The 18,709-nt window shown below is 45.7% G+C and overlaps 1 protein-coding gene across 1 annotated transcript in view; it reads left to right on the top strand.

Moving 5' to 3' along the window:
- USH2A (usherin) overlaps window positions 1-18,709 on the top strand; it is a 4,817,015-nt gene that overhangs the window by 3,746,163 nt on the left and 1,052,143 nt on the right. Inside the window, exon 54 of the mRNA XM_069608572.1 lies at window positions 17,353-17,507. Coding sequence (XP_069464673.1) covers window positions 17,353-17,507 — 155 coding nt within the window. The remainder of the gene's footprint in view (window positions 1-17,352; window positions 17,508-18,709) is intronic.

Here is an 18,709-nt window from a genome sequence, read left to right as displayed (position 1 = left end):
CATATGAGGCATTAGCAGATTTGTGATGAAGGCCCCTGCCTAACTCTGGGGCCGTTTATTGGGGTGACATTAAAGGGTCCAAGTTCTTCCCCTAACTAAAGGGTGATAGCCTGGAGGATGTATCCAGGGGTTCCCTGTCCACCCTCACTTAGTCCCTCCCTTAGGTTTGAGACCGTATTATGGTCAACGGCCTAAACCCTGGCACTTTAGATGTCCTACAACACACACCCAGGAAGAGTACCAACCTGCCATTATAGCAGTACTAGAGAACAAATACCATGCATTCCCTTATTTTCAGCCAGCATAGTGATAAGGGTCCTGTCCCTCCAAAGGGTAAATGTCACGGCTTTAGAAATGTGAGGCTGAAACGCCACACGGATATAATGTTTTCCAGTGGTGTAGGCCACGGCCCGTCATTCCCTTGAAACATAGCATAGGTGATAGTACTTTCCCTTTGAGTAACCAGAGATGTGAAGCTCCTATTGGTGTGTGAATCATCTCCCTCTGATGCTGTTCGGGGACCCTGGCAAAGGCATGAGATGCAATCTCAGAATCCCTCTAAAAGTCAGATGTGAATCTTGCGTAGACCAAGCCTTCAGAGTGAACTTCTAATCACAACCAGCTAAAGGAGGCTACATAGCAAAAGAAAACAAACTCAGACTTTCTACTCAACCCTCCCTGTGAGACCATGCTAGCAAAACAGACATATTATTCACTTTGACATCTCATGTGTAGAGAGCTCCACAACTGCAGAACTGTTCTCTCCTCACTTACCACTATTACATGTTCTCAATGCAAAACAGAGGAGACCTCAGGGTACATGCAAGGAAGAGGCACCTTGTGTGGAGGCCAGAAATACCCTGAGAGGAGAGTTAAATGCCAAAGTGATAGAACATGCATATATCAGTTTGGCCCAGTCCCACAGCTTTCCAGTGACTCCATGTGAGCTTGTTAAACCGCACCAATCCCAGCCACACAACCCATCTAATTACAGACCTATAACTACGGTACCATTCCTATTAAAAATACTGGACAGAGCAGCTTACCTACAAATACAGGCCTATCTAGAAGCTAACAACCTCCTAGGGCTTAGGCAATCAGGCTTCCGACCAAGACACGGCACGGAAACTGCACTCATTGACCTTACCACCCAGATCCAAACCTTGAAAGACCATGGCAAACTTGCACTCCTTTTATTGCTTGATTTGTCAGCAGCGTTTGATTTGGTTAACCACCAAACACTCTGTCAACACCTGAAATCCGCAGCCCACTTTTCAGATGCAGCCACGGCATGGATCAGCTCATTTCTGGTGAACAGAACCATGAGGGTCTTCTCTCCCACCGATTCCGCCGAGCCGGCCCCAGTACTTTGTGGTGTCCCGCAAGGTTCATGCGTGTCCCCGACACTCTATAATATATTCACGAAACCCCTCTTCGATATCCTAGACTATCTGGGTGTTACGTACACCAATTATGCGGACGACACCCAGATACTCTTTCCTATCACGGGTGACTATGAAACAGACAGCACGACCCTCAATGAAATCTATTCCGTTATACAAGCATGGATGGCACACCATGGCTTGTGTGTCAATGACGATAAAACAGAGCTGATCATCCTGGGCACTCACGCCAAACTTAAAAATCTCAACCCTGCATTCAAAGCCTTTACCATAGATGGTAATCTCATCTCTGTCTCTAATAACACTAAAACTCTTGGTATTTACATTGATGCTACCTTATCCCTCTCTAAACAAACTAACGCAGTAGCTTCATCAGCTGCTTACACTTGCAAGCTTATCACTGCTTGTAGACCATTCATCTCTGCACCTAACTGTATCACTCTCGCGAGAGCATTAATCCTTTCCAAAATAGACTACTGCAACGCCCTCTACCTGGGCACCAGCCTCAAAAACATTAATAAATTACAAGTAGTACAAAACAATGCTATCAGAGCTGCCCTTAACATTCCCAAAAAAGCACACATATCCGAGACCAGACGTAACCTACACTGGCTCCCTGTCAAGCACAGAATATCCTTGAAAACGCTTGCCCTAACACACAAAGTCAGGGCTAACCTTGCTCCAGCATACCTCACTAACCATTTCAGACCTCACTCTGCCTCGAGACCTCTTAGAGCAGCCCAAACCAACACCTTAACCATACCAAGATTTAAACTCCACAACTCAGGTGGAGCCAGCTTCCCGGTACAAGCATCCAAACTATGGAACACCATCCCCCCACATCTTCGTGCAGAACCTTCATTTAACCGGTTCAAACAGAGCACGAAGTGTTGGCTCCATAACACGGACCTCTGACAGCCTAACTTAGCCTCTTGATCTTGAGCCACTCTCCTGGAATTATTATCTCCGCGCATGCACTTGCTTATTATGCCAGTTCCTACCTGTAACCATTTTGGAACTTGGCCGACTGTATTGTCTTGACTGCACACCTCTGTAACTGCAACGTAACTTTGCTTAACCGCTCACTTGTAACCAGCTTTGTAACCAGCTTTACCTTATGCGCCCTTATGCCCCCGGGCCAGGCTGCGCTTTATAAATAAATAAATACAAAATACAAATTTGCCAGCATACATGAAAACTCTCACAATCATTCCAACCAAGGGTAGGGTCTGCCGGACTACTTAGGGCAGGCTATCATTCACACATTGTGGTTTTTTAGAGTAGAAGCTGGAGAGAGGTTTGCAATGAGATTGGAGCAAGCTGGAGTACAGCGATGAATGGAGGAAGAGACAGTTTGGAGGTGGCTGGAGTAAAACAAATGTGTAAGAGCAATTGGAGTATAACAGAGTTTCGAGGTGGTGTGAGTGAGGGGAAAGGTTTTCAGGTTGGATGGAAAATAGATCCATAGACGACTGGAGGTGTATTAGAGGGAGTTATGAGGAGGTTAGGAGGTGGATGCGGAAATAAAATCAGTAGGAGGTTGGGGGAGAATAAGAGGTTGTGGTTGAAAAATATCAAGAGGAGGCCAGAGGAAATTAATAAGTCAGGGTGGAGAAAACATCCAGAGGAGGCTAAAGGATTCAGGCTTGGCTGTCCAGTGCATACTTGAAGCTCAACCTCTCCAAGATCGAATTCCTACTCCCCACCAACAACACCGAACACCCAGACATACAGACCTGGCTATCAACCATGAACTCTGAGGGATTCACACCTGAGCTCTCCTCCTGCACCAAGTCCCTAGTGTTCCACATCGAAAAATACCTTTCCTTCAAGACAAAAATAGTTGAGAAAACTCAGAGAGCTTGCTATCAGCTCTCCCTCCTGAAAAAGGTCAAGCCCTTCTTCCCTCCGGACAACTTTATAGCCACCATTCAAGCACTGGTACTATCCCACCTGGATGGGGCCAATGCACTCTGCCCTTACAGCCTTCGAAAGAAGATTGTGACATGGTGCAAAAGGCTTTTTCGGCCAAAATAACCAAAGCTAGGCAAAATATCATCGATGCCAGGAATAAACTTAAAATGGACATCACCACCAAGGAGACTAATAAAAACCTGGGACAGGAGACTTTCATATTTACTCCCATAAATGAAACAGAGCTTTTAGATGTGCTTGACCATATGAAGCCTTCGCTCTGTGCGGAAAAAGTTTTACCACCTAACATAATTCTTCAAAATAAAGAGCAATTTGCTCCCATCCTGCTAAGAATTATGAGTGCATCCTTTAAAGAGGGTATAGTTCCAGAGGAAATCAAGAAGGTCACCATTACACGCTTAGTGAAGAAAGTAGGATTGGATCCTAAAGATCCAGGTAATCTTCGGCCAACTCCAATTTTATACTCAATATTTTAGATAAAATTGCCACCCAGCAGTTGCAGGTCCATTTAGAAACCCATGCATCGCTACACCACCAACAGTCCGGTTTCAGAGCAGCTCACAGCACAGAAACGGCCATGTTGGACCTGCAGAACCATAAATCGTGATTCTGATGTTTTTAGATCTCAGCACGGCATTCGACCTGGTTGACCATGATTTGCTGGTTAAAGCATTGAAAAATATTGTTGGTTGTTCAGACATGGCACTAAAGAGGCTAGTCTCCTTCCTCACAAATTGCAGAGCAAGAGTTGACTGGGGTGACAACTTCTCCGACCCCATTTTAATACTTTTTGGTGTGCCACAGGGCGCTAGTATATCACCCATGCTCTTCAACCTGTATATGCGTGCACTGTGAAATATTTTGACGGAATCCGGAGTTGTGTTTACAAACTACGCAGATGACACGCAGCTTATAATAGAGTTAGAAGGATCACATAGGGCAGACAGCGCAAAGATCAACTTAATATATAGTAAAATCAATGAGTGGATGCAATCCAACTGGATGTGCTTAAACAACTCCAAAACGGAACTCATGTTGTTCGGCTCAAGCCGACTACTAGACAAATTGGGAGCGAAGTACACATCTTTACAGATCAAGGAGGCCATCATAGCAGTATCTGACCAGGTCAAGACTCTGGGTATGATGTTGAACTCTTCTGTCAACTCAGAGGCTCAGACCAATTTCCTGCGGAAAAATACAGCCTAATATCTGAGACTTATGCAGGCTATCGGACCCTATTTGAGTGAAAACAATATGGCTACCATAGCCAGGGCAGTTGTGTTATCAAGGTTAGATTATGGCAATGCCCTTCTAATAGCTGCCCATGCCAAAGACATGCAAACATGTCAAGTCATTCAGAATGATGCTGTAAGACTAATTAAACATCTTTCGAGAAGAGATCATGTTAACAAGGCCAGGAAGTCGCTCCATTGGCTTGGAGTTGAAGAAAGGATCAAGTTCAAATCTCTCACCCTAGTGCAAAAATGTATTTTTGGAAATGCACCCGACTACCTAAAAAAGAACTTAAGTTATCCACACACCAAAGAGACTGCTGCGCTCAGCAGGAAAAAACCTTCTGGTAATACAAAAACACAAACTTAAATTAGCCATGGGCAGGCCATTTGTAGTGCAGGCAGCTCAGTTGTGGAACTCCATACCCCTGAATTTGAGAATACAGGAGAATCACGTACAATTTTGCAAACTCCTGAAGACTCATCTTTTCAAATAATCCTTTCTCATTTACAACACAGTGCTTTTAGCAGTCTAGTGAGTCTTCCTAGATAGTTTATGTTTGTCTATGTTAACGCACCCTGAAGCCTGCGGGCTACCGGTGCTATAGAAGCATACATTACATTACATTACATTACTACTCAAAGGCCTCCCATCATCCTCCCTTGTCCCCCTGAGAAGGGTCCTACACGTGGCTGCATGCCTCATCAATGGTCTACACAGATACAACCACATCACCCCTGCCTTCATCGACCTTCACTGGTTCCCATTGCATACACAAATCACATTCAAGTCTTGTATCATCTACAAGGCAGTCGTCCTCAAGTCACCCAGCTACCTTGCAGAGAAACTCAGCATCTCTGGTGGACAGCACACCACCAGAAGTCAGGACACTTGCAGACTTGAAATCCACCGCTGCAAAAAAGGAAAGGACCAGAAAACAGAAAACAAGCCTTATCTGCCAACCCCCCCAAGATTATGGAACCTCCTCCCCGTCAGCATCAGACTATCCCCCTTTGCTCCTACAATTCAGAAAAGAGCTCAAGGCCCGCCTCCTTGAGGAATCACTCTGCCTCAACACCTAGGCCATCACATCACCCCTCGCACCAGTAAAGAATGCCAGTCCAGTCTGTTGGGATTCTTAGCATGTCCACATGCAATTTTATGCCTGACCCCTAAGCCCTCCAGTGCCTCACATGTGCACACACTTGATGATATGTCACTGTAAGGTGCTGGAGGGCTTAGGGGAACTTCATATTATTTATTAATGGGCATGGCTGTACCCTGGGACCTCTGCTCCTGACACACATCTTCTCCCTGGACCCATAGCTCCTCACACTCGTACATAATCACATTCATAATTAATGTGCTTGTGTCTGAGTATGAGGCGCTGGCGCACCGGGGGGTAGACATGAATTTTTTTACTGAGCATGGATGATAGAGCGAGCATGATAAGTCTTATTATGTTGCTAGACTGGCATGTTATCGCAGCCAGCCTAGCTATTTCTTACTGCGGTATGACATTATGTATTGGGCATCTTTGATAAAGCAAGCATGATAAGTCTTTTTATGTAGCTAGACTGGCATTTCCATGCAGCCAGTCTAGCTATTTCTTATTGTAGTATGACACTGTGTATTGGGCTTCTTTGGTAAAGAAAGCATGATAAATGTTATTACGAAGCCAGACTGGCATTTATATTCAACCAATGTAGCCATTTCTTACTCTGGTATGGCATTTTGTATTACACATCTTTGATGAAACAAGCATGATAAGTGTTATTATGTAGCTAAACCGGCATTTGTTACAGCCAGTTTGTGCATATTTTCATACTGTGGGATACATTTTGAATGGTAAAGCCAACTACAGTATGTTCTTATGCTTGAGCTTGTGCGCAAGGAATGGCGGTGACTTCTGGGTTGCCAAACCACATTTGAATTGTATTTTGTGCCTTTTCCACTTTTGAGTGCACCATGCGCCGTGCCTGCTTCCCCAGACCCCTGTTTCCTGCTTCGTCCACTCATTCTGGCTCCCGTATCTCCCCTGTGCTCTGATTGGCCCACTAGAACAAACCAACAAACCCACAACAACCCGGAGCTAGACCCTGCGTTCGTGTGTTCCTCCACCACTTTAGCTCATGAGTGAGGTAAACTGGAAGCTTCTGGGTTGCCTGACTCCTTTTGAATTGTATTTTGTGCATTTTGCACCTTTTGCACTCCATGCACCTTACCTGCTTCCCCTGACCCCTGTTTCCTGCTTCATCCACTCATTCCACCTCCCATCCCTCCCCTGTGCTCTGCTTGACCCAATAGAACAAACCCATAACAATGAGTACATAGGCCCTGCGTTCTTGGCTTCCTCTGCCACCTTAGCTTGTGCAGGAGGTAAACTGGTGGCTTATGGATTGCCCAACCACTTTCGAATTGCATTGTATGACTGCTCCACCTTTTTGCACTCTGTGTGCCTTGCCTGCTTCCTGCTTCCTCCGACCCCTGTTTCCTGCTTCATCCACCCAATCCTCCCTTCTGGGTTGCCCGATCGCTTTTGAATTATATTTTGTACCTTTTCCACCTTGTAGCGCTCTGTTCACCTGGCCTGCTTCGCCCGACCCCTGTTTCCTGCTTTGTCCACTCATTCCCCCTCCTGTACCTCCTCTGTTTTCTGATTGGCCCACTAGAACAAACCCACAACAACCTGGGCCTAGGCCCTGCATTCTTCGCTTCATCCACCATTTTAGCTCATTTGTGAGGTAAACTGGTGGCTTATGGGTTTCTCGACCAATTTTGAATTGTATTTTGTGCCTTTTCCACCTTGTTGCACTCTGTGTGCCTTGCCTGCTTCCCCCGGACTCTGTCTCCTGCTTCGTCCACTTGTTCCAACCCCGTCCATCCCCTGTCCTCTGATTGGCCCACTAGATCAAACCCACAACAACAAGGACCTAGGCCCTGCGTTCTTGGCTTCCTCAGCCACTTTAGCTCATGCGAGAGGTAAGCTGGTGGCTTCTGGGTTGCCTGACCACTTTTGAGTTGTATTTTGTGGCTTTTCCACCTTTTCCTGCTCCATACACCTTGCCTGCTTTCACCAACCCCTGTTTCCTTCTCTGTTCACTCATTCCACCTCCTGCACCTCCCCTGTGCTCTAATTGCCCCTAGAACAAACCAACAAACCCACAATCAGGACCTAGGCCCTGTTTCTTGGCTTTCTCCACCACTTTTGCTCACGCGTGAGGTAAGCTGGTGACTTCTGGGTTGCCTGACCGCTTTAGAATGGTATTTTATGGCTTTTACACCTTTTCGAGCTCTGTGCACCTTGCCTGATTCCCCGGTCCCCTGTTTCCTGCTTTGTCCACTCGCTCCACCTCCTGTCTCTCCTATGTTCTCTGATTGGCCCACTAGAACAAACCCACAACAACAAGGACCCAGACCCTGCATTCTTGTCTTCCTCCACCACTTTAGATCATGCGCGAGGTAAAATGATGGCTTCTGTGTTGCCCGACCGCTTTTGAATTGTATTTTGTGCCTTTTCCATCTTTTTCACACTTGGTATGCATTGCCTGCTTCCCCTGACACCTGTTTCCTGCTTGGTCCACTCATTCCACCTCTCGTCCCTCCCCTGGGCTCTGATTGGCCCACTAGAACAAACCAACAAACCCACAGCATCGAGCTTCTGGGTTCCTAACCACTTTTGTATAGTATTGTGTTGCTTTTCTACCTTTTCGCGCTCTGTACACCTTGCCTGCTTCCCCTGACCCCTGTTTCCTGCTTCTTCCACTTGTTCCTCCTCCCGTCCCTCCCCTGTGCTGTGATTGGCCCACTAGATCAAACCCACAAGAACGAGGAGCTAGGCCCTTCATTCCTGGCTTCCTCCAGCACTTTAGCTTGTGTGCGCGGTAAGCTGGTGCCTTCTGGATTGGCTGACTACCTTTGCATTATATTTTGTGCCTTTTCCACCTTTGTGCGCTCTGTGCTCCTTGCCTGCTTCCTCCAAACTCTGTGGTGAGGGAAGAAATAATCTGTAGGGCTAGAAATCCAGTCTTTGCCTTCTCCTCGGTTGTTAGGTCATCCGTGTGGGATGATCATAGGGCGTCCAAAAGAGGTGAAGCAATCGATGAAAAGGCAGGTAAGAAGCATCGGTAGTACTCCACACCCCTAAGAATGCTCTGATATCTCTTTTGGTGGTAGGTAGGGCTTCCTGTCGGATAGCGGCCACTTTGTCCATCTGTGGGCTGATTTCTCAGTTGCCCACAATGTATCTTAGATACGTTGTCTGGGTGGTGGTCAATGTAGTTTTCTCTGGGTTAATATGAAGACCTGCCTCTTCAACATGGTGCCCAGTTTGACCAGGTGTTTGAGATGATCCTCCCAGGAACTACTGAAGACCGCAATATCGTCGATTTAGGCAGAGGCATGTTTAGCATGAGGAACTAACAAACAATCCATAAGGGACTGAAAGGTGGCCACGGCCCCATGTCGCCTGAAGGGCAACACCGTGAATTGGAACAGGCCTTTGGGGGTTGCAAATGCGGTCTTGACCCGGTCTTGTTCCTGGAGAGGTATTTGCCAGTACCCCTTTCTGAGATCTCTGGTACTCAGATAACAGACTGTTCCCAGGCATTCCAATAGTTCATCGATGCGTGCCATTGGATAGGCCTTACATGTGTATATGGCATTCAGTTCCCTGAATTCCATGCAGAAATCTGTCATTCCATCCAGCTTCGGTATCAGAAGAACTGGGTAGCACCATGGGCTGGTGGATGGTTCTACGACCTTCATGCAGAGCATTTCCTCAATTTCAGTTTGGATCTCATGTCTCTTAGTTTCGGTGGTAAGGTCATATCCGTATGGTATGGTGTTGAATGTATGTTCAGCGAGGTTAGTTCACCCCAGTATCCTGGAGAAAATGTGGGCTAGCGAACTTAACGCCTCTAATACGTCTTTATTTTGTTGAGGTTTTAATGGAGTTCCCCATTGTACATTCTAGCCCGTAGGGTTTCCCTAGAGGACATAGCCCTGGTTCTTCTTCACCCGGGTTTAGGGTCACTGATACTAGGGTGACCGGTTCTGTCCATTTCTTTAGCGAGTTCACATGATAATTTATTTCCTTTTCTCTTCTATCCGCCTGTCGGACCAGGTAGTTCACCGACCCCAGGACAGTTGTGATAGAGTATGGCCCACTCCACTGGGCTAACATGTATTGGTAATAGTGATTAACAATACCAATACTTTGACCCACTTGAAACTTCCTCATCCAGCTATGGCGGTTATGATAGGCTTCATTCACAGATTGGGGCCGGCGACATCCCTTGATGAAGCCATGTGATTTTCGGAGGTCAATCACATACTCTGACAGGGATTCCTCCCCCGATTCCTACCAATCTTCTTTGACTATGTCGAGGATGGTCCAGGGCTGATGTCCGAAAAAAGTTCAAAGGGTGAGAACCCTGTGGAAGACTGAGGAGTGTCTCTTAAAACCATCAGAAACCACGGGATGGCTCAAACCCAGTTGCTTCCGGTTGGGGCAGTCACTTGTTTGATCATTTGTTTTAGGGTTCTGTTGTAACATTCTACGAGTCCATCCATTTGGGGATGGTAAATCTATGTCCGGAGTTGTTTGATCTTTATTTGTTGACATATCCATTTCATAATGGTTGACATTAAATTCCTTACCTCGTCCGACACGATTACTTGTGGTATTCCAATGCGAACGAAGAAGGGAATGAGAACGTCACAGACTTGGATGGCTGATGTACCTCTTAGCAGGAATGCCTCGGGGCGTAGTCCACCACTACCAACAAATATTGGTACCCTCCGCTGGTCGGGTCGAGGGGTCCCACTATGTCTATCCCAATGCATCAGAATGTTTCTGTGATCAAGAGCATTCTCCGTAGCTGGGCTCGAGGTGGAACAAAGGTGCTGGTTTTTTGACACCCGGTGCACCCCTGGCAATCGTTCTCAATGTAGCAATATATCCCTGCCCAGTAGAACCTTTCAATACCTTGTTTGTGTTTTCTCTGTGGCAAGCTGTCCTCCTGTCGGTTGATAGTGGGCCAGCTGTATGACCATTTAGTGGAACTCTTGGGGAACCAGGGGCTGTTCCACCTCCTTGGACTCCCCATCTTGGGTGATGCAGTAATACAATCCCTTCTTTTTTCAAAATCTTGGCTATGCCCCAGGCAGGGAATCCCCAGAGGCTAGAGACTGATCTCTAGCCCTGGTCAGTGAGGGCTCGCTTTGCCCTGTGACTCGGAAGGATACCAGGGCTCTCGACAGGTCTTCCTTCTCCTCTTTCATGGGATTTATGCCGGGGTTCCCCACTGGAAGAGTCTGACCGGCTACAGGGTGTTTAATTGGTTTCCCAAGCTATAAGGTCCTTTGTTATAAAGTCTAATACAATTGGTTTGGCACGTGTGTGCCATGTCTGGAACATTCAGTTCAATTAGCAACACGTAACCCAAGACCCAGGTGCAAGTAGATGAGACATGGAGCTGCCCTACCACCCAATTAGCCCAACAGCTCTCATCACCCAATGCCTTCTGCCATGACATTCTGTTTGTACTTGGCCTTGCAGAGTATTATTGTCCTAAGAATGCAACAGGAGTGAAGGCACTCACTATTGTGTCTGGAACTCCAAGTTCAACCCCTATTTTATGATTGCATTCAGGATTTCAGGACTTTGTGCACAATTTCTTGTGACATCATCAGTCCATTTTCTTAGCTCTTTCTCATATACCTCCAGGGCGTTCCTCCTGAAGGCTGTCATCATCTTGAGGGTACATTCAATATGGTTGTCTCAGTGGATACCCTCTTCCAAATACTTGCTGCGGTATTGGTACAACAGCTCGTGGTAGACAGAGCATGGTCTCATGTCTTCAATACAGGCAAAGTATGGAGGTAGGCCCTCCTGCGGATGTATAGGTCTGCTCCTATACAAACCTTAAACTGAACCAGGAAAAATGGGAAATAATGCTCTGACCTGCAGAAATCAATGCAGGCCATCCACAACTGGACTGGCCGCCCGGAATGGGAACACACCCGGAGCCTATTGATGGAGAAATTAACCTAAGAACACTCATGGACAACAGACTATCCCTGGAACCGCAATTCAATGAAATCACCAAAAAATGCTTCTTCCTCCTAAGACTACTCAGAGAATTATTCCCTTACCTCTCCTTCCCTCACAGAACCCTCACAATCATATGCATGATTCTCACAGGCATTGACTACGCAAACAGTCTCTACCTGGGAATGCCAGAAAGACTCACCAAGAAACTCCAAAGGGTGCAAAATACAGCGGCCAGAATCCTATTAAGACTAAGCAGAAGAGACTACATCACCTCAGCACTGAAAAGCCTACACAGGCTACCAGTAAAAAACTCATTAAATTCAAAGCACTCTGCATTGCTCACAAAGCCATGCACAAACAAGGAGTTGAATTCCTCCAAGACAAGACCAGCCTGTACTGCCCAAGAAGGGACCTAAGATCCAGCAACGACCTACAAATAGTGACAAAACATTATGAAAAAAGCAAATTGGTCACATCAGCATTCTCACATCTAATTGCAAAACTCTGGAACACCATGCCCAAAGAAATGAAAACCACAGAACACAGAAGACTATATCATCTTCAGGAACTGACTCAAAATCTGGTTATTCATCAGACAATGCCCACCGCAAAGGGACACCGGCAGCAATAACATCACACAACAATACAAAATACACTAATGGACACCGTTTCACAGATAACAGCACCAATAGCTTAGAGGACCAGAACACAGCACCACCCCCACCTCCTGCCCACACTCCTTCCACGTCCCAACAACAATAGAGTGATGAAGGACTGCAGACCAACCAAAGGAAAGATTTTAGGGATAGCACCAAATCCAAATAGACACCAAGACCATAGAAACACTTGTGTACATGCACATTATAAATGACTTATCATATCATATCATACCAAGGAAATTCAGACAGGCAAACCGCAAAAATCATAATACCCCCACCACCTTTAACCATGGGCCGCCCGACAGAGCACGCTCCATAGTATGCTTAGAACTCCTGCTGCGCACCAGGAATCAACCAGACGTCAGTTCTGCACCCTACGACCACAACTAACCTGGACGAACAACAAGGAAGACACTAGGTTTTAACCACCAACCTGTGACCATAACCACATTGGGAAGTCAGCCCGGACCTGGAGAGGAGGCAAGATGTGCCGTTGAACCGCAACCAAGAGCGTGGGTAGATACCATCAAGCGGCAATCAAAGAGTCACACCAGAAGCTCCATCAAACTGACCGACTTACTAATCCATTTTCTCTTCCTGCTCCTCCAACATTACCAATGACCCTACACTAAACCATGGCCTAGCCACACTCCACATAAACACACTTAGAATCAGTTCAATGTTCACACCCCACCATCTCTCTGAGAGTCTGGAAGCACACCTAGAGTGAACCACCTGTCACATGGTCCTTAAAACCATCAACGACACAAGTACACACCTAGACACCAGATAGTCATGCAAGAGCCACAGATTCTAGATCTCCTATGGACACAATCTAACAAGTGCACACAACCACAACCCACCAAAACATCACATGACACAATAACTCCAGCACTAGCACACACCTGAGGCTCTGAGTCTTACCCATACGGTTACAACGCACAGGGCCTCCGGTACCAACTCCCACATGCAAAACAACAGACAGCAGTTCCTCCTGGTTCTTATCCTATCCTCTCATCCTACCCTCAGTAACCCCATCCCCACACCCCTCTATATTGCAGAGTCACGTGAGAGCCTGGAGACTGTCCATGGTTACTAGAGGTGCGTGGCATAAATCAAAATAGCATAACATAACATGATGGGATACTACCATATATTAGCAGAACAAACATGGACATGTTTTCTTATGGTATCATTACTGGTATTATGCGCAAAGCAAACATGAGTATGTTCTTATATGGGAATACTAGGGTACAATGGCGCAGTCAGCTTGGAAATGTATGGGCATAGCCAGTGTGAAAATGTGTTATACTGGCACATATTGAGGGCAAAGTCATCATAAAAATGTTTTGGAGAAATGCTCCTGTGCACTGTTGGTGACTTGCATCTATCGGATTTTTTCATGCGTTACTCTATAAAACCATTTGAACTGTGGCTTTTTACCCAATTGTTCTAAAAAAAGGTGTGCGCCAAAATGCACCATTGTAACCCAATATTTTTAAATATTTCTCTGGGCGAGAACCCCCGCAAACCCACCCTTGATCGGTTTGGGCTCCCTTGCTACAGTCGGTCACCAGGGCATATCTGGAAGTAATATTAAAAAATTCACCTGCTGCCACTGGTGAAGCATATAAGCCTAGGTTGAGACCGTAAAAGGAACTCTGGATAGAAGGGCCACTGAGAATGCTGGAAATCCCCTTAGCCAAAACCTTTTGATTTGTTTTATCAAGAGTTGAGGAGCCTCTTTTAAATTCTACGTTACCTAACAATCTTCAACCCCATTTATTGGATTGAATCCCCCCAGAATTATATTCTACTAATGAAGATTATTTTTGTTTTAAATACTTCTGTCTGGGCCAAATACCATTACAGAAACATCTGCTGTTCCGATAACACAGCGAGTAGAGTGCTATATTTAACATCCGTGCAGAGCCTGCTCACGCAGTTTTGAATCCCTGCAGGGCCAAACTCAGCCTTTCATCTTTCTGAGCTCGATAAATGAGCACCACACACTGTGGGTAATAATAAGCAGCACTCAGATACGTGAAGGTTTGTAGCGCTATATAAATGCTAAATTATTATTATTATCTGGGGCTACCATTGGAAAATAACATCATCCACAGGTGTGAAGCCATTCATTGCATGTGGTTTCTACAAGAGCCGTATTTTACATTAACTGTGACAAAGTAGCAGGACTTGGCATTTGAGGATCATTTCACATAAGTTGGCAGTCCCTCAGAATGTAATGCTGTATTTAGCACATTATCAGTATAGCAGGCACATGTGGTAGGATGGTAGTAACTGTCCATCTGTTAGTGTCCTACATATCAGTGCCTCTGACCTGTGCTTGTTCTGCTGGTGTACGTGTACCACTGGTATATCATGTCACCATCCACAGCATATCAAGGCAGCAACTTGCCTAAAATATGACTTTTATATCTGGTATTTTGTCCACTTTAGGAGATATCTGTTATTTTATACATCTTACTTTAAGCTTTTTCAACTTTATTTTACAACTGAAATGTTGCTTCCTGTAATGTTATGGGGACCACGTCCATCCCATTGGACCCAAAGACCATGTGATATCGCTTGCTGTGATGTAATCATGCATGTGATGTTGTTTCAACTACTGTGGAGTTTCCTTTAATGTTGTGAAATTTAAGTGGTCTTGAATTGCACCCCTCTGCCACTGTTGGTGGTCTTGCTGGGCTTTAAATGGATATCTCTGGAAATAAAATGTTAGAGAAGTTACAGATAGGTATGCATGGGAGAAGCGGTGGGGAGAGGTGTATCTGTGTGTGTGCATGGAGGGTCAGTGTGAAGTCGTTATGTAAACCAATGAATCTGTCAGCATCTGTCAAATATGTATGTACGTGGCAACAACTTCAGGATTGATCCTTGTCTGGCCTGCTTGTCTGAGTGGAACTAGCCTTCCCTCACTGAATGTGGACTTGTTGTGTGTAGCCTTCGATGAGACGAGTGATGGTGCACTTCAGGGACATCATTTGAGGGTCACCAGGGGTTGCACCTGCGACCCCTGATGTCTCCCTTGATACCTGTATGGTCTCCCTTGCTACCCCTAAAAAAGAAAAAAAACATTATTTTTTTATTGAAGCTCCTGGGCTGTGGCTAGTGCCATGTGGCTCGTTGTTTCTGGAGGGGTAGGCTTTCTTGTTCAGGCCTCTTAAAAAGAACAGGGGGTTTCACAAGTGTAATACTTTGAGCAGAGACCCTAAATAAGAAAGAACATGAATAACAAATTATTTGTCTTTCTGTAATTCTATACAATAATTGCTAGACTCATTAAAGGTTTATTTCAGGCATACTTTAGGGGGTGAGTCACTGATTTAATCTGTTCTTTAACACCCAAATCCACAATGCAGACAAAAACGTACAAAAACCATTTAGATTAGAATACACATCTATTTCAGACTATGTGCCTCATTACAAGTGTGGCAGTCCGGAAACAAGGGTGCTGGTAAGCTCACGAGAATCCTTGTTTCCCATGAAGTCCTGCGGGACTCCATGGGAATGGGGATTTACAACTGACTTTCCACACCAATGGGACTTGGAATGTCCCAGTGGCACCGGGAAGTCAGGCGCCGGATTCAGTGTTACGGGGTTGGCGGAAAGCCGCCAGTGACACTGCCCCGCCAACCTCGTAATGAGGCCCAATGTATTTTTATTTTCTGCAAGTTGCAGTTAAAGCATGTTTTTTTCTGCCATTGTCTCTGTTAAGATCATTACAAGACATTCCATCTGGTTGTCCTCGGTCACTTGACAAAATCCTGGTGCCTAAAAGTTTGTGGACAGTGTAGAAATGCTTGACCATAGCACATAAAGTGACCCTTGATTCCATTGTGTCACAATGAATGCTTTGTTGTACTGTGTCTATCTTTCCTAGCCCCATGGCATGCTGTTTAGGATGTTTATTTGCATGTATGAGGTAACGAGTGCCCAGAATAGAGGATGCTGTGTGAGTGCTCTGCTTTCCCTGTGCTACTCTCAATTCTTTAATACACAGTTATGAACCCTCCCAATGGTATGTATTTTGCCAACCTCTGAAGCCTAAAGAGCAGATCCACGCAAGCTTGACATGTGGCCAACTGTGCACCAGATCTGCAGATGAACTGACTTGCTGTTATATGTGACGTACCAGTTTAATGGTATCCACTACAGAGTGTAATGAACTTTCTGACTTTGAGAACATTCAAACATGTAATTGCACATTTTGCTATAGCCAGTAAGATAGCTATAGCTGGTATGATAGCTCAGTGGGTTGAGTGCGATGTGTGTGAGATCTGCAGGTTGCAGGTTTGAATACTGGCAAGGCCAACTTAGCCTTTTATCCTTCTAAGGTTAATAAATGAGTACAAACACAGGTTGGGTGGTATTGTATGTATATGTGTTCTTTTTAAAGTGCTTAAACCTAAGTGCTATATAATAACAGATTATTATCATTTGGTCTTGGACATCTGCCTGTATTCACAGCAATTTAGTAATATGGGACTATACACAGATATTAATGATACATATGGTGATCCATTCTTTTATTAAATGTATATCGCATTACAGTGATATCGTAACCATATTTTTCGTAGTGTGCTTACGGACAATGCTATGTGATGCCACTTCCTGTTTGTCAGGGTGTGAACGGTTGTGTTCCATTGCTTCCCATGATGTCACTTCAGGTGGTGTCCTTCCTGTGATGTCACAGGAGGTCAAGGGCCGTATGATGTCACTTCCGCTACCCATGGCATTTTGGTGAAATGACGTACTAGGCGCCCTTGACTTTATCCAGGGCAGTCAACATTCGAACCATGACTTGCATTAAATCTGGGACCACGTCTGCCCTGCATGTTGAGATCCTTTGAAACAAAAACAAATAGCATATTTTAGAGGACATGAAACTGCATCTGGAACTATAATTTCATCATGCTACAGAGGGCTGTGCCTTAGATGGCTGCATGTGTTGCCTGTACAATTGTGGCAACTCTCCCAATGATCAGGCATCATTTTCCTAGAAGGGAATTCTACTTGACCGGTCCCCTCTTTTTATTTCCAGGCATTATCATTCACTACATTGTGCAACGGGATGGGCTGGAGCGATTCCGCGGCATGGATCTGAACTTCACAGACGCAGGAGGCATCAAACCTTACCAAGAATATTCCTACCAGCTGAAGGCCTGCACCGCAGCGGGATGCACTAGCAGCAGGAAGGTACCTCATCTTCATTAATGGGGTGTGAGTGGGAATACCATCCATGGCAGTGGCATGGCACTGGCGGATACCCTGAGGACTGAGGAAGAGCCGCACAACTAAGGAAATAGGCAATTGCTAATGGCCAAGTGATTATGCTGACTGAGACGGGGCCAGGGGAAAGTTCACTTGATCCTTGATTCCTTGATCTACATTTCATAAGCAACTCAAATGTAAGTAGAGCACTCTAGAAAAACAAAGGGGATCTTAAAGTCAAACCAAAAACCGCACACATGGATTCTATTGAGTTGCCAATAGTTGAGGGATGAACTGGCTAAGGTGTTTGCCCCTGTGGCTAAACGAGGTTCATGCAAAGCATTGGGCCTCATTATAGGTTTGGCGGCAGCCTTGCCGGGCAATAACTGGGGTATTCCGGCCCCGCTGGGCCCGGTAATTGCCCTTTCGTGGGTGCAGGAATCGGGTGATCCCCATTCCCATTTGAACCCCATCAGGCTCAATGGGAATGGGGATGCCTGTATCACTGGCACCAGTCATTACAATGCCTGTGCTCAGGGCTTTAAGTGGGGTAAGAAATCGAGGGGGGCTCTCATTTGGGGGCGTGGCTTGCAGAAGGGGCGTGGCCTAAAAGTATGCAAATCGTAAGGTATGCACACAAATATATATACATGTTATATATTTGTATGCGTACCATACTATGGTTTGTGTACTGTGCAAGCCATCTTTTCTAAACATAGAAATATGTAACATATTTCTATGTTTAGAAAAGATGGCTTGCAAAGTACACAAAAGCCCCAGCCCACTTAAAGCACTGCCTGTGCTACAGGCATGCTGTGCTCGCGGGTGCCTTTCATTCCGCCATGTCAGACCTGGCGGAATGAAAGGCACCTGCGAGCACAACTCGGAGTTTGCCGGTCCGGATACAACGGTACCAGCAAGCTTACTGGTATCATTTTATCCGCACCAGCAAGCTCGTAATGAGGCCCATTGTCTCACCTATCCAGTCCCTAGCAACCAACATGTTTATTTGGTTGCGTATTTACAATACGCTTAATACCCAGAGGTTTCTAAGCGCGATCCGGGAATCGAACCTGTGTTGCTTCGTGTGTTTCCAAGGCGAGCACGTTGCCGCTGAGCTATCCTCCCAGGACGATCTTGTCAAATGAGAGGCAGTCTCATTCATTATGAACACCTTCCATTTCCAA

Source organism: Ambystoma mexicanum, chromosome 4q (genome assembly GCF_040938575.1).
Source record: "Ambystoma mexicanum isolate Mex_15411 chromosome 4q, UKY_AmexF1_1, whole genome shotgun sequence".
Classification (NCBI taxonomy): Eukaryota; Metazoa; Chordata; class Amphibia; order Caudata; family Ambystomatidae; genus Ambystoma; species Ambystoma mexicanum.
This window is presented reverse-complemented; position numbering and strand designations above follow the sequence as displayed.